General features: G+C 47.3%; 1 protein-coding gene across 2 annotated transcripts in view; it reads right to left on the bottom strand.

Moving 5' to 3' along the window:
• Positions 1-2,933: 2,933 nt before the first annotated feature.
• The window catches only part of LOC308388743 (uncharacterized protein), a 36,315-nt gene continuing 24,844 nt past the window's right edge, over positions 2,934-14,404 (bottom strand). For both annotated transcript variants that reach the window (XM_080869626.1, XM_080869627.1), the window contains exons 4-9: positions 8,537-8,744; positions 6,241-6,379; positions 5,497-5,566; positions 5,155-5,201; positions 4,904-4,962; positions 2,934-4,108 (exon numbers count right to left, since the gene is read on the bottom strand). In XM_080869626.1, coding sequence (XP_080725752.1) covers positions 4,066-4,108; positions 4,904-4,962; positions 5,155-5,201; positions 5,497-5,566; positions 6,241-6,379; positions 8,537-8,744 — 566 coding nt within the window. In that variant the 3' untranslated portion in view covers positions 2,934-4,065. The remainder of the gene's footprint in view (positions 4,109-4,903; positions 4,963-5,154; positions 5,202-5,496; positions 5,567-6,240; positions 6,380-8,536; positions 8,745-14,404) is intronic.

Raw genomic sequence — 14,404 nt, forward strand, 5'->3', positions numbered from 1 at the left:
GCGATTGCAAATAATCCTGTACTTGGAAATAAACACTTGTGTTTGTTTTGATGTGTTTGAATAAACACCAGTACTTGAAGTTTGGATCCCTCCATGCTTATGGATCTATGACAGAAGTATGAGCTCAAACTGACATAGCCTACCTTGTGCACAGAGAAAGCAAAAGCCAGATGTGTTTTGTATTCATACCATCAGTGTGCAGTTGGCGCATTGTGTGCTTAGTAGATGATGGCTTGTGTGTACTGTTTGATACGGAAACACCATTTTTACGAAGGTGTGAGGAGTTAGTCTAGCTGTGTTTGCTTTTGCAAGAGAACTACAATGTTTTGATGATTGGGTGACAGGTTTTCTTATTTGTGTGAAGAGTTTTGCAAAATTAGCCAATAGTTACAAAAAATGTGCTTAAGCAATCAGAAAAAACTGTAATGTGAGGTATACATTCGTCATGTTTCCTGTTTTAAGAGTCTGTTTTCCTTTCTCATGTTCAAGTCTTGGGTGTACCCCTTAATATTTTATCTCATACTGCTGGTCGCCATCATGTTCAGGTCTGTAGTAGTGTTGACATAGTCACAGTAATATTAATAACAGTCGTATTTTAGTCTCGCCCATTTCAGGATTAATTACAGTTATTGTAACCTATTGCTTTTGCCTTGTTGTATGTTCAAGTTTCTTCCATCAGCCACAATAAAGGGCTCTCTTTTAGTTCATCACAGTTTTGTTGTCCTCTATGTCCTGCTCTTTAGTCTGCTTTTAAATTACATCATCTCACCCGCTGTATAGTAAGTAAAACATATTCCATTCTAAACCTTGCGGTAATCTTTAGGAACATATTTTTAAAAACTGAAACAAATTGAAAAATATTTTTTCAGAAGACTATTTGTAGTGGATTCATCTTATCAATGAAGTAGAGTTTCTGAGCAAATATAGATGTCTATGTTGTTGTTGGACCTCAACTACTCAGGATGATTTTTAATCAATTTCTGAAATTTCCATAATTGTATTGACTGTATTGGGCTGTTCCATTGTAATTTGTGTGCGCGCGTGCGCGTGGGATATAAAGCGAAAAGGCGCTACTGTAAAGACTGGTGTAAAAGCGCAAGGAAATTTATGCGGCGGATAGGAGGCGGCTGGCTTGACCGCGGCTCACAAATGACGGCTCACTTTACCGCGGTGGCTCAGACTACCTTCCTTCTCTTTGTTATCATCCGACTACACACTGCTGTAAATCCTGGCGATGTGGATCAGTGAATCGAGGTCTCGTTCACTATTGGCATACAGCTTGATGTCATCCATGTACAGGAGGTGGCTGACAACTATAAATATATAAATATATATATATGTATATGTATGTATATATATTCCAAGAACCGAACTGTGAATTTTGTGTGTTGTTGCACCCCTAATATATATAAATAAAAAGGGGAGCTGGACTATATATATAAAATATATTTATATATCCGATCAATAATAAGACTCTTTATTCTACAGTATATCCTATATTTATTCTCTATCGTACCGTCTTCTCTTCTTTCCTACCACATATTTAGCTTGTTAGCATTAGCTGTTAATGCTAACAGTTACTTTTCCTCTCGCAGCAGTTTTTGACCCTTTACCTCCTGCCAACACTTTATCTGTTTTTTAATCTCCTATCAATAATTTGTTCCCGAACCCTCCCTGCGTTGAGTCATTTCTTATCATCGTCCATTATCGTGAGCTCTTATGAATCAGGGATCCACTCCCCGTGTAAATGTCATGGACAGTCATGAAGGGTGGAGCCTATCGCAGCTGTCTGAGGGGGAGAGGTGGTGTACACTGGACAGGTCACCAGTTTATTTTAGGTAATTAATGATATGCATAAAGGATTATAAGGAATAGAAGTGAAAGATTGATTAGGAAGTCATGATAATAAAAACATGGGGGGTAAAAGTGGTGAGGGGATGATGCAGGTTTACAGACTCTTCATCAGCAGGAGGGAGGAGGACGCGCTCTGACGTCAGAGAGACTCGAGCTGGAAAACAGACCTGATCTGATCCAGATTAAACCTGCGAAGAGTTCAAAGTTTCTTTCTCTCCTGTGAGCCGTCTGCTGACTGCAGTCACACCTGGTCTCAGGTGGTGATAACTCAGCCCGTTCAAGAGCACAAACTTTCTTCACTTTCACACAGACAGGTCTGACTAGTGTTTTCATTAGACTCAACCAGAGCTCATCCAAGGTCTGTCCCAGAGACAGACTTCAGAGAGCACAGGAGTCGTTCTTCCACAAACACGGGAATCATCCGGGACATGATTTTATGCAACCAACGATGCGTAAGAAAAACAAAGCCTGTAAATGTAAAACTTTAATCAGTAATCGATCATTTAGTCATCAAACCTGAAATTGTTGGAGGAGCCAGTTCAGGAGCAGCTTCAGCCTCACCCACAGACAACCTGCTGTGGACGCTCATTTCTGCCACCTTCATCTTAATGTTGATGAGTCACAATCACAAGTTCATCAGTTTATTTTATTTGAATATTTAATTTGAATTCAAATATAACCCAGCAAATTACAACAAATTTTATTTTCCTACATATTTAATGTTATAATTATAACAATTTTCTTTGTGACTGAATGAATATTAAAGATTAAATTTGCAGAGTATTTATAAATATGGGCTGGGTTTAAATTGTCTTCATTTCTAATCATGATTTAAAACACTTTTAAAGTGCAACTTGATCCAGCTCATCACCAAAGAATCTTGATTTCTCACAAGTATAAAAATATTGTACTTCTTATGCTCCTGTGTGCATTTAGTTCTACATTCAACACATCAAACTGCTGGGAATTTTACTTTTTTTTTTTTAAAGTTACTTTCCTTTGTTCCTCTCGTTTGAGCATAAACGGGCTTCCGTATTTAACAAGCAACAGGAAGTGACGGACAGACGAGGAGGCGGGGCTTTCGTCTAGAAGCTTTATTGATAATTGTTTACAGCTCACAATGCATTCCACAAACACGGCTCCCGGCTGGAAGCTTTTTATCGTCACAATTGAAGTATGAAGTTTATCATTCACAATTATACTTGCATAACAAACAAATGCTTGAAGGTTTCCCAAAAGTCACATCAAGTTGCAACTTTATTAAGATGACGGCTCCACAGACAGAATGCTTACTTTAATCCCGTGGATGGTTCTTTTTAATCTTTTTAAATATTTTCTGATGTTGATGAATGTAAACGTTCCTTCCAGAGTTTGTCACTAGACGGCTGTGATGACGTGGAAATAACGACTTTTATGTAATTAATGTGTTTAAATCGTCCGGCAAAGATTTCTAGATGTTTCTAACTAGAGTTACTCAGAAGCGATGAAGATTTTAAAAGGTAGTACGACCCTCCTCCCTCCCCCCGCTGCCTCATCAGGAGTCAAAGACGTCGTTCGCAAATCCGTCGTTCGTCACATCGAGGCGAAACCGGCGTACCGAGGAACGAGCTCCAAGCTTCAGGGACACGACAGGAAATCACAAAAATACACCGAAAATCAGCGAGAATATTCAGACCAAAAGAAACAAAAACAGAGGCGCCGCCGGCCGCTCGCGCTCGTCGACCGCAGCCGACGCAAAAACGAACCCTTCAGCTGGAAAACCTAAAGTCAAAAACAGAAAACGGATCCCCCGAACCCGGCCGAGGAGCAGCCGACCTCCCACAGCGCGCCGGGTGGAGGGAGCGAGGGTTCGCTCAAGATCCAAATGCGTTTCTTCAAGCGCAGAAACAAACATTTCAAAACTCGACTTTAAAAAGAAAAATCAAACGGGGGAGGGGGACGTGAAAAATCATCGCGCCGACCTCGGAGTCGTCACACGGCTGCAACTTTCCCAGAAAACAAAAACATAAAAGGAATTCTGAACTGGAAAAAAATGTTTTATTATTTTGACAAATGCAGTTGGAAGGGCTGCGTCCACGCCAAACCCCTCCCCCTCCTCCAGCCTTCCTTCATATCCACCCCGTCTCCCCTCACCCACCCACACACCCCCATCCTTCAATCAAATCATCTGGCTCAGGACTTCCTGAATCCAACTCCCACTTCCTGTTTCCGTCACTCTGTCTTGCGTTTCATCCCGGGCACCTTCGCCTGGATCCTGTGAACGAATCAGAGAACAGACGAGCCGTCAGCACGAGAACGAGACAGAAACGCAAACATCAAAGTCGCCGTTAAAGATCAGGCGTCTGGGCGTGAAACAATCAGGTTAAAACGTTTTAATGTTTTGTGTATAATTATGTGGGAATCTCTTTAGCGCAGCACAGACTGATCCCATGGAGGAGTCACACAGCTGATTCAGACTGCAGCTGAGGGGAGTTCACTCTTTACTTCACAGCACGGAGGAAGTCAGCAAAGGGTTTGGAGGGAGCGAATCGATGTGTCCGAGTACTCCGATTACATTGTTCTCCCGTCAGTCTCAGAGACTGAGCTGGGAAACTAACGTGAGCCTCACTAAGAGCAGCCCTGCTGCCTGAAATATTCCTGGATGTATTTGTTGGATTTGATCTGACACAGTTAAGAAAAACGTTTAAGTCACGCCTTCAGCAGAAACCATGTGACCATCAGTCTTATTAATACGACAACATCAGCAGAAATAAAACTAGAGATAGTGGACGAGTGCATCCACAACTCCAATAATCATGAACAGTGAGCTGACAGCAGCTCCGAGGGCTCACGTTTAATTGGTTAGATTTAAAACTGCACTTGTCTCAGTCTGCTCTGCAGCTTCTCCTAGATATGAAACTACCGACGTCTTCAAGAATACAACACGGCCGCCGCGAGGCCCCAGCCGCGAGGCCCCAGCCGCGAGGCCGACCACAGCAGACACTTAATTTAAAAACAGTGGCTTTGTTGGCTTTGACAACAGGAAGTTGCTGTTTTGCTGCTCACTTACTTTCCAACGACGTCTTTGATCTGGTTGTTGATGAGAGCCAGGTAATGGTCGATCTGAGCCTGAAACACACACACACACATTAAAACTAGAACGAGCACCTCCATCATCGACGTTCTTTCTGTATTTAACAGTAAAATAACAAAAACAAGTAGAGAACATCTTTACTGGCTGTGGTTTATTTCCCAGCAGTCCATCAAGCACCCTCAAACCTGCAGACAGAATGGTGCATTGTGGGTAAAATGAGCCCTCACCTGGTGCTTTTCATAGATGATCGGGCAGCTGAAGACTGCGATCACACCTGCAGGAGGAGAAGAGGAGGCGGCTGAGTGTGCTTCGTGTTACTCGAGTATTTTTATGTAAATGAACCTCAAACTGCACTTTAAAGCAGTTCATCTTAACGCGACTTCCTGTTTAACAAACGTTACATTTATCTGTGATTTGACTCCAAAGGATTTCGTTTTGGTCATTTGATGAAGACAGACAAAATCGACCAGTGCAAGTTCCTAAAATCTCCACCAGATGGAGTCAAAGGGAGACAACACACAGACCTCCACCCTAAGACTGGTGACATCATCGCCCCCGCTGTGACTCACCCAGAATAAGAAGAGTGAGGCCGTTGAACAAGGCGCCGACGTAGGTCAGGATCCACATCAACACGGCAAACTAAGAGAAGAAGAAGAGACGAGTCAGCGGAGGCTCGAGAACTTCATGAGTAAAACTAAAGGTTCATCCAGCTCAACTGTGACTTTGTTTCTGATTTCATATTCACAGGAATCAGGGAACAGTGGTTTAACACACTGAAGGGTCAAAGGTTAGGAGGTGGAGTCTGTGTTTGTGAAGCTGTGATGTAAGCGGATGCAGTTAAAGCGTGCCATCTCAGGCTGCAGGCTCACTGAAACACGTGTGACATTTAGTGACCCGCTGCTGCGGTGGGAAAAACACGGGACAACAACAGGAAGTTGGAGCAGAGGCAGAAGAATAGCGGGGGTATCCCAGAATGCACCCTGTCTGTGAGACATTCCTGAGGCTTGAAGCGGCTCCTGGGGGGATTAAAACTATCAGTTTTTTTACCCTCTAAGGGAATCTCGGCGGCGTGTCTGCCCGCTGAGCTGCAGATCTGTATTTGGACAGCAGGCCGGGGGGTGGGAGGGGCTCAGCGAGGCGACGACAGCCCCCGACAGCTGCAGCGCCGCCTGAACGCTGACCTGCACTAGCAGTAAGTCAGTGCAGGTGCCGCTCATTAACACAGCCTCAAAAAGCAGCGCCCACGTCATGCGGGGGGAGCTGTGGGCGGAGCTACGGGACACTTGCAGAGAAACACGAGCCTTCAAACTCACCTTGATGGAGTCGACCAGGTCCTCGACCAGGAACACGCGTCTCAGGTCACCGATGGTCTTGTTGAGCTTGGCCAGAACCATGTCGCTGTACTTGTGGACCATGTCTTCAGACAGCGCCACCTCCTGGTCCAGATACTGCCTGCAGGGCACAGCAGAGGTCAACACTGTAAAGATATGCTGCAGTTCCTCTAGCGTCCAGCAGAGGCAGCGGTGAGTCTGTGTTTTGGCACTATAGATCCTTTCCCCTTCATACGAGACATTTATGACTCACCCTTTTAAACTTAATGCTTCACGTATGCATTATTAGGGGCGTGGCTTGTCGACATTTGAACCACTTTAGTGCCACTTAAGACATTTACAATATATTTTCCCACATTTTTCTTTTATATCGATGATTAGTTTGAATTTTTATAGAAAAATATAACATCCAAGTTCAACTTCAAAACCAGTAAAACCAGTCTCTGTATCAAAAAAACGTCACGTTCTCTGGTCGTATGAATGGTGGACGCTCGAACTCGCTGCTCAAGAACAAACTGATGAAGTCAGTCAGGCTGTTTTCACGTCGTTACGATAAATAACTCGGCGTTCGCCTCCCTTTGGGGGCGATCGTGGCTTTGGGGGCGATCGTGGCTCAAGAGTTGGGAGTTCGCCTTGTAATCGGAAGGTTGCCGGTTCGAGCCCCAGCTTGGACAGTCTCGGTCGTTGTGTCCTTGGGCGAGACACTTCACCCGTTGCCTACTGGTGGTGGTCAGAGGGCCCGGTGGCGCCAGTGTCCGGCAGCCTCGCCTCTGTCAGTGCGCCCCAGGGTGGCTGTGGCTACAATGCAGCTTGCCATCACCAGTGTGTGAATGTGTGTGTGAATGGGTGGATGACTGGATGTGTAAAGCGCTTTGGGGTCCTTTGGGACTAGTAAAAGCGCTATATAAATACAGGCCATTTACCATCTAATAACGTGTCGATGGAGGCAGCACCAGTGCTGCTGCGGTGAAACTGCAGAGCAACAGTGTAAATACTGGACACTGTTTATCCTGGGAGGTGTGCGCATGTTGGACAACTGCAGCAGCAGAAACCAAACATGTGTAACAGGAAGTGACCGTTGGCGGCTGATCCACATTGTGCATGGTTACGTTTCCACGCAGGTTGCTCCATCACTTATCTGCCTTCACACGACTTTGCAAAGTTCACAGCTTTGACGGTTAAAACTTCAACGTTTGTTTTTAAATCTAATAAATCGACAGCGTGAGCAACGCAAACTCCAAAATCTAGAAAGTCGTGTTTTTAGGTACAGACACGTCTGCTGTGAATACTCAGTGAAGCTGATCGAGCACAGATGGAGCGTTCGCTGCACGATCACGTCTCTGAGTAAAAACAAAGAAATCTGCAGGAAGTCAGACGTAACGCGCCTCTGTGCTTACGCTAACCTGCGCCTGAGGTTCGCAGCGAGGAGGAAACACTGTAAGAAGGTTTTTCTCCGTCTGAGGGAACAAACCACCAAAGAAACTAGGAGCTCAGCGTGACCTCTGACCTTTCCCTGCTGCGGTGAGAAAGGAGCGATTCTGATGGAGGCCTGACGTAACAGGAGCGGCAGCAGAGTGCTGGAGCTCCGGCTGATAATCAGGATTAATCAGGTCGTTGATTTCTCTAACGGGATTGGCCGGGTTTAAATTCCCGATGAAATCTGACGAGCGGAGACTCGCACGGCTCCAGACCCAAACTTTGACACAGCTTTTAATGTTTTACCTCCCGTCCCTCACCGCTCTGCACCTGCCAAGTCATTCAACTCCAATCTATGAATGCCGAAGCTTCATCTCCTCCTCGCTCACAGCTGAAAGCTCCTCCCGTTTCTCCTCCTGCTGGTTAAATCCCCTCAGGAGGATTTTCCTGGCATTTTAAAACAAACCTTTATTTCCTGTTTTGTTTGATCAAAGATCTGCTTCGTTTTATCTCGTCGAGACAGATTTTATGGAAACTCAGTGCCGATGAAACTGCTCGAGCTTTTCCAGCAGCTCAGAACAGATTTGTTGTTTTTATTAATGACCTTTGACCCTAAAACCGAAGAGGCCAGAGCATCTACTGCAGCTCTGGGTCGACACTGTGTGTCCTTCACTACAGGGAGGTGCTGCAGGTCTCCAACCAGCTTAATTTGCCCTCAGCAGCTCCCGTGGACACACGACTCACCGTCTGACACTTTTCAACATTTTTCAAGAAAACATGGAAAAATAATCAAACTCTGCTAATGTAGAGGCGACTTTATGGACTTCAACCTCTGACAACTCTGCAGACGGGCGGTACTCACTTGAATGGGTGTCCCTCATCTGACTTCTGGATGGCCTGCAGGATGCCTTTGTATATCCTGAAGCAGATTGTGACTGAGAGCAGGGCCAGGCAGATGTAGGAGCACACGCTCACGATGCTGCACACCGTCAGGGAGAGGAGCAGCAGCAGGGCGGCGCCGAACACCACGCCTGTGGTCTTCACATCACGCCAGTAGAGGAGATCCACCACTGCAGCGGGAAGAGCAGCAAAAACCGTCATAGGAGAAGAAACAGTTTGTGTGGTTAGATATTGTAACTAACGATCTGCACGGTGATGCTGTCCTGCTCTCCCCTCAGACCTCCTGCTCCAAAGGTGAATGTCCACACTCATCATGACCACAGATTTCATTATTATGACTCTACAAACATTAAAGTTTTACTGGTGATTCGATATCAAACTGAGCTGCGTGTGACGCCCATGACCTGACACCAAACCCAACTGTTTCCTTCCTCCTGCAGCTCTAACAAGCTTCCAGCTTTTCTTCCCTGTTTGTTGGTGATTTGCATCATTTTCCTTGTTTTTGTCCAAGCGGCACAAACAGATCAGAGATCAGCGACCACGAGACCGTCAGCAGACGCGAGCGGGAGGAAACACACTGACTTTAAAGCGCCTGCAGGGCGAAGCCGAAACCAGATTTTCTGCCCTCTCACATGGACGCTGCATGACATCATCTTAGAGTGGAGCATCCAGGGGTCAGAGGTCACGCTCAGTCGGCCTCATACAGAGTTTAAACCCTGCAGCAGCTGACTCAGACTCTTGTCCGTCTCTCTGGGACTTTGATTCACTTTTACCTCCAGCAGCAATGACTGAAGACACACATCATCATCATCGTCATCATGCTCAGCGCTGAGGTTGGGGCCAGGCGTCCGGTGACAGTCAGCTCTGTTACAGCTGCCTGACACATGAAAATATACACGATGATCATTTTCACCCGTCTGTGGTAAAAATGATGCAGAACACAGCGAGAACCTCAGAGCGCTGCGCTCAGTCTGGGTACAACATCACCGTTTATACTGACAGCCTGACGCTGAGCTGCATTAAGGCAGGTCTCACCTGCGCTCCCCCTGGAGCTCCGCCCCCACGCTCCCCGTGCACCTAAATGGCGCTCTGAGTTTTCCTGCAGCGTGCAGGCAGAGCCACGCCGAGCTGGCAGAGCACCAACTTCATGTGTTTCGTGAAGTTGGTGCGATCGTGGCTCAAGAGTTGGGAGTTTGCCTTGTAATCGGAAGGTTGCCGGTTCGAGCCCCGGCTTGGACAGTCTCGGTCGTTGTGTCCTTGGGCAAGACACTTCACCCGTTGCCTACTGGTGGTGGTCAGAGGGCCCGGTGGCGCCAGTGTCCGGCAGCCTCGCCTCTGTCAGTGCGCCCCAGGGTGGCTGTGGCTACAATGTAGCTGCCATCACCAGTGTGTGAATGGGTGGATGACTGGATATGTAAAGCGCTTTGGGGTCCTTAGGGACTAGAAAAGCGCTATATAAATACAGGCCATTTACCATTTAAACGTCACTCAGCTGTGAATTTAAACACACTCGAGTCGTGGCAGAAGCATGAACGTGTGCACTGTGACGTAAAATTCCCATTTTTCTGAATGGAGTCTGGTGGAGTGTAATGGCTACGCTTACTAAGCACATGGCTTGTGTCCGCTTGGGGGCGTGGCCTCCTGACACCTGCTGCAGGTATCGCACTGCAGAGTGAAAGAAAATGCTCTGTCCCTGCTGAGCTTCACGTTAGACTCTTACAGGCTTTATTATCACTGCTGAAAACAATCAGCAGCAGCATCAAACTAAAATAAAAAAATCTGCAGGTTCCTGACTGACAGGAAGTCCTCCCTTCTCTGACGGGCGCTGAGAAGGCGAGCGGGGAGGTTAGCTCCTCCTGAGCGACAGCTGAGCTCATGACCTGCTCCGAGCACGCTTATATTTCATCAGGGAATTCCAGGCAGGTCAGCGGACAATATTAGAAGTGAAAGAGCGCCGGGTTTCCTGCAGGCTCGCAGACGTTTCACTGCAGCAGGTCAGGGAGAAGAGTTCAAGTGCACCACAAAGCACCGAAGAATAAACGGCGCCATTCAGAGTCACCAGATAACATGCTCTGTGATAAGGAAGCAGCTTTAAAATGCAAACGGATCCTTCACAGTGAGACGACGGGCCGAAATGAATCCGTATCATCAAATGTTCAAACATTATCCCTGAAATTTTATATTTCATCAGAGGAAAGCAAGCAAACCGGAAAAACTGAAAAGATCCCAGACGTCTGCCTGTTGCTCCGCTCAGGTGAGCCTCAGCTTTACCTGCTGCCAACAGACAAAACCCAATAACTCCTCCAGAAGAGTGAAATGTCCGTCTGCTTTCTGAAGCTTAAGGATAATCAGTTTGCTGTCAGACGTGTGAACGAGAAGCAGAAGCAGTTAAAAGTTTGAGAAGCTGAACCAGCAGATGATTAAATGCAACGCTCAGAAATAAAGATTTAAGGTTAAGAAAACGTCACGAGGATGAAAATCATCTAATCCGACTTTAATAGTTTCTCAAAAGACCAAAATATGCAACAGATACAGCGTAAATAATGACGATGAATATGTGACAACTTGATTTAGGAACAGTAAAAATGTTTAAACACATTTCAGCTACGAGCTCGAGTCCAGCCAATAATCAATAATTAACACTTTATGAAAGGACGGCACATGGCTGCTATCCCAGCTCCATCACCATGGTAACAGATGCTGAATCCTGGACCGGAGGTGGTCATGCTCAGAGCTCTCCCGTCCTCTACATCTGCTCTGAGCGAGCTTTAGATTCTCAGCTGAAGGAAAACGTTTTAAACGTGAACTCGGCTTAAAACAGTCGCGACTGCACTGAAGGAGCGCCGCACGCAGCGGGAGGCTCTGATCGCAACGATGAAACGACATCAATGTGTTTCCAAACTGTGTGACGCACAGCTGAGTACAGCCAACCACACACTGCAGATCCAGTCTGCGCAGAGCCAAACGATGCTTCAAACACTGAAGCAGAAAGGCTTAACAGCTGACGGCCGCTGTGGTCACGCTGCTCACCGCGGCCGTCAGGTTCTCTCCATCCAGCCGGGATGAACTTGTTTAGCTGCACCGCTCAGGTTCCCCGGGCCACACGTTCCAGGGCTGTTAGCCTAACAGCAGATTGTTTCAGTGCACGTTTCATTTCTTTTTGTGCGATGACATAAATGTTTTACGGTCTCCATGCTCCTGACAGAAACACGAGTGAGTCCAACCTCTGCATTCACCCTGCAAACAGTCTGTCTGCTCCTGGGTTTTATTTACAGCTAATCCAGTCTTTAAATAAATTAAACCTGAACTTAAAGTCCAGTTAAAATAATTTGGGTGATTTTTCCTTTATGTAACATTAACACTGCCTGTCCAAGGACACCAGTATAGAAACTACTGTAAATACACCAGACTGTAGAAAGTGTGCTAATGCATGCAGGACAAACTCAGAGTAATCAGATTGTGTCAGAGGAAAGAGTCGTTCAATTCATTTTAAACAGAAACGCAGAGCAGAAACGTTTCATCAAAAATAAAATGATTTCGTTTGCATTCGTGTTGTTGTGGACACCGTGCACAGTGAGCTTCACACCAGGACTCCCTGTTAGTGTTTTATACTGGCTCTGATGGTGCGTTCACTGACGCCCATCATAACGGCTCCCAAACCCCTTAAGAGACCCACCGTTATTTACACAGAGCCACGAGAAAGACGGCTCATCCCGTTTACAGGCTACATGTGGGCTGACAGATGCTACGTTAGCCGACAGCTAGTTATCTCTCTGCTCAACGTGCTAACTCGGTGCTAACGCCGTTAGCAGCCGGTAGACCGCCTACCGTGCGGTCGTAAAGACTCGGACCGAGCACATAACATGAGAAGAGACAGACGGGAGGAGGTGGAGGAGGGTCTGGGATCCAAATGTGTCCGCCTGGCTACATATGGTAGCAGGCGTGCTAGGAGCGATGGAGGCTGGCTAAAAATAGACCCGCATCACAGCGAGCTAAACCCGGCCGCTGCTTTAATCCCCCCCCTCTCTGACACGGATACCGTCCCCCCTAAATGTTTTAGTTTTTCTCCCCGGGATGCTCTCCGTCTGTCCCCACCGGCTGCTCGCCTCCTCGCGGGGACGAGCCGTCAAACCGTCCGGCATGACCTCCCGCAGGCGGCCCGGTGCGCCTTCAGTCCTCCCCGACTCAACGACAGCCTTTCCCGCCTCGAAAGGAGCCCCGCTCTCGGTGCTCATGCAAAGGCAAACCGGTCATAAACGCGACGCTAGCGGCGGATGGAGACAGGAGAGACGGTAAACAAAAGATCAGAGCCACACTAACCACATTTGGCGTCCATCTTGAAGCTCCGCTGAGAGAGGTGAGGCAGAGGAGGGGGGCCGGGCATGCGCAGTTAGGCTCTGTCTCACTCACGGACCTCTGCTGGGACAGGTTGAGCCCGCACGGGTCCGCTTTAAACCCGGGACACTCCCCTGCCCGCTGAAGGCAGCGAGGGTCTGGACCAGGAGGTCAAGTTCCTCATGTTGAATATGAACGTTGCACATTTGTGAGGAAAAGACTCAAACTTTCACATTTAAAGACGAACAAAATCACGCAAACCAAAACGAGCCAAAAACGGGCAAATTTACCAGGAAATACGGTCACGGAGAGGGGAGGGGCCAGATTCATGACCAAAACGTCAAAAATATACAAAGAAAAAAGCAAATTTATGAGGAAAGAGAAACGAGGAAGGCCTGTCTCCGTCCAGCAGTGAGGAAGACTCCACACTTCATGCAGTCATTAAAACAACCCTGCCTGAAGCTGACTGCAGGTCAGTACAATGAAACCTCCACGACTCAAACTAAGGAAGCAGAGGTCGGTGTGAAAGGAGCAACAGGCTTCCTAACAAGGATGGTCGCCACAGGAGGAGGCAGCGTGTCACAAGGCTGTGGAAGGACCAACGCAGCTGCAGAGGACAGAAGAAGACTGAACGGTGAGGAATCCAACAGATGGTACATCAGCTCATGTTCAGTAGCAATCCCTGCACCGGTGCATGCTGGGAGAGCTGCAGTTCGTTTGTTCATACGTTACTGATGGACGGCGTGCTGAAGGAGAGCGGCTGCTTTAACGGCGTCTTTATCATTGAGAAACCGACAGAGCGAAGCTCCAGAGTCAGACGATCAAACATCCCGAAGGCTGAAAGCTCAAATCATGGTGAAGGCGACTGAGCGACACGGTGCGGATGGCGAACTGCTCTAGAAACCACGAAAGGAAGTTTGAGCATCTGAAACATGCTGATGCGTCTGACAGGGACAGCACGCTCGTCCTCAGGGTTGATCTGCTGCAGACGCTCACAAACCAGTGAGACTGGAAAAGCCACCAGCAGACCCAGCTCACCGTCGAGCCTCAGGTAAGACGATCAGACCAACGACAGAGTTCACCTGCTGCAACCAGTCTGATGTTCACCTGCCAGCAAATCGCACTTCTGTCATCCATCACAACGCAGGCTTTGTTTTCTTCATCGCCGTAATCTGATCAATGTAAGGTCGTCACACCGCGGTGGATACCTGCGAGGGTTCAAACAGCCACCAGCCCGGCATCAGAACAAAACAGAGGCTCTGCGTTTACGCCACTATAAACTCTGCGAATAAATTATTCTGTATAATTACAGGTTGAGCTGGCGGTTTATAAACTCACGATGTGTTAACAGACCTCTCTGCATTGAATCATATCTGTTATTAATCTCTGTCTCTCTTCCACAGCATGTCTTTATCCTGTCTTCCTTCTCTCACCCCAACCAATCACAGCAGATGGCCCCGCCCCTCCCTGAGCCTGGTTCTGCCGGAGGTTTCTT

This window comes from Rhamphochromis sp. 'chilingali', assembly GCF_963969265.1.
Source record: "Rhamphochromis sp. 'chilingali' genome assembly, chromosome: 20".
Classification (NCBI taxonomy): domain Eukaryota; kingdom Metazoa; phylum Chordata; class Actinopteri; order Cichliformes; family Cichlidae; genus Rhamphochromis; species Rhamphochromis sp. 'chilingali'.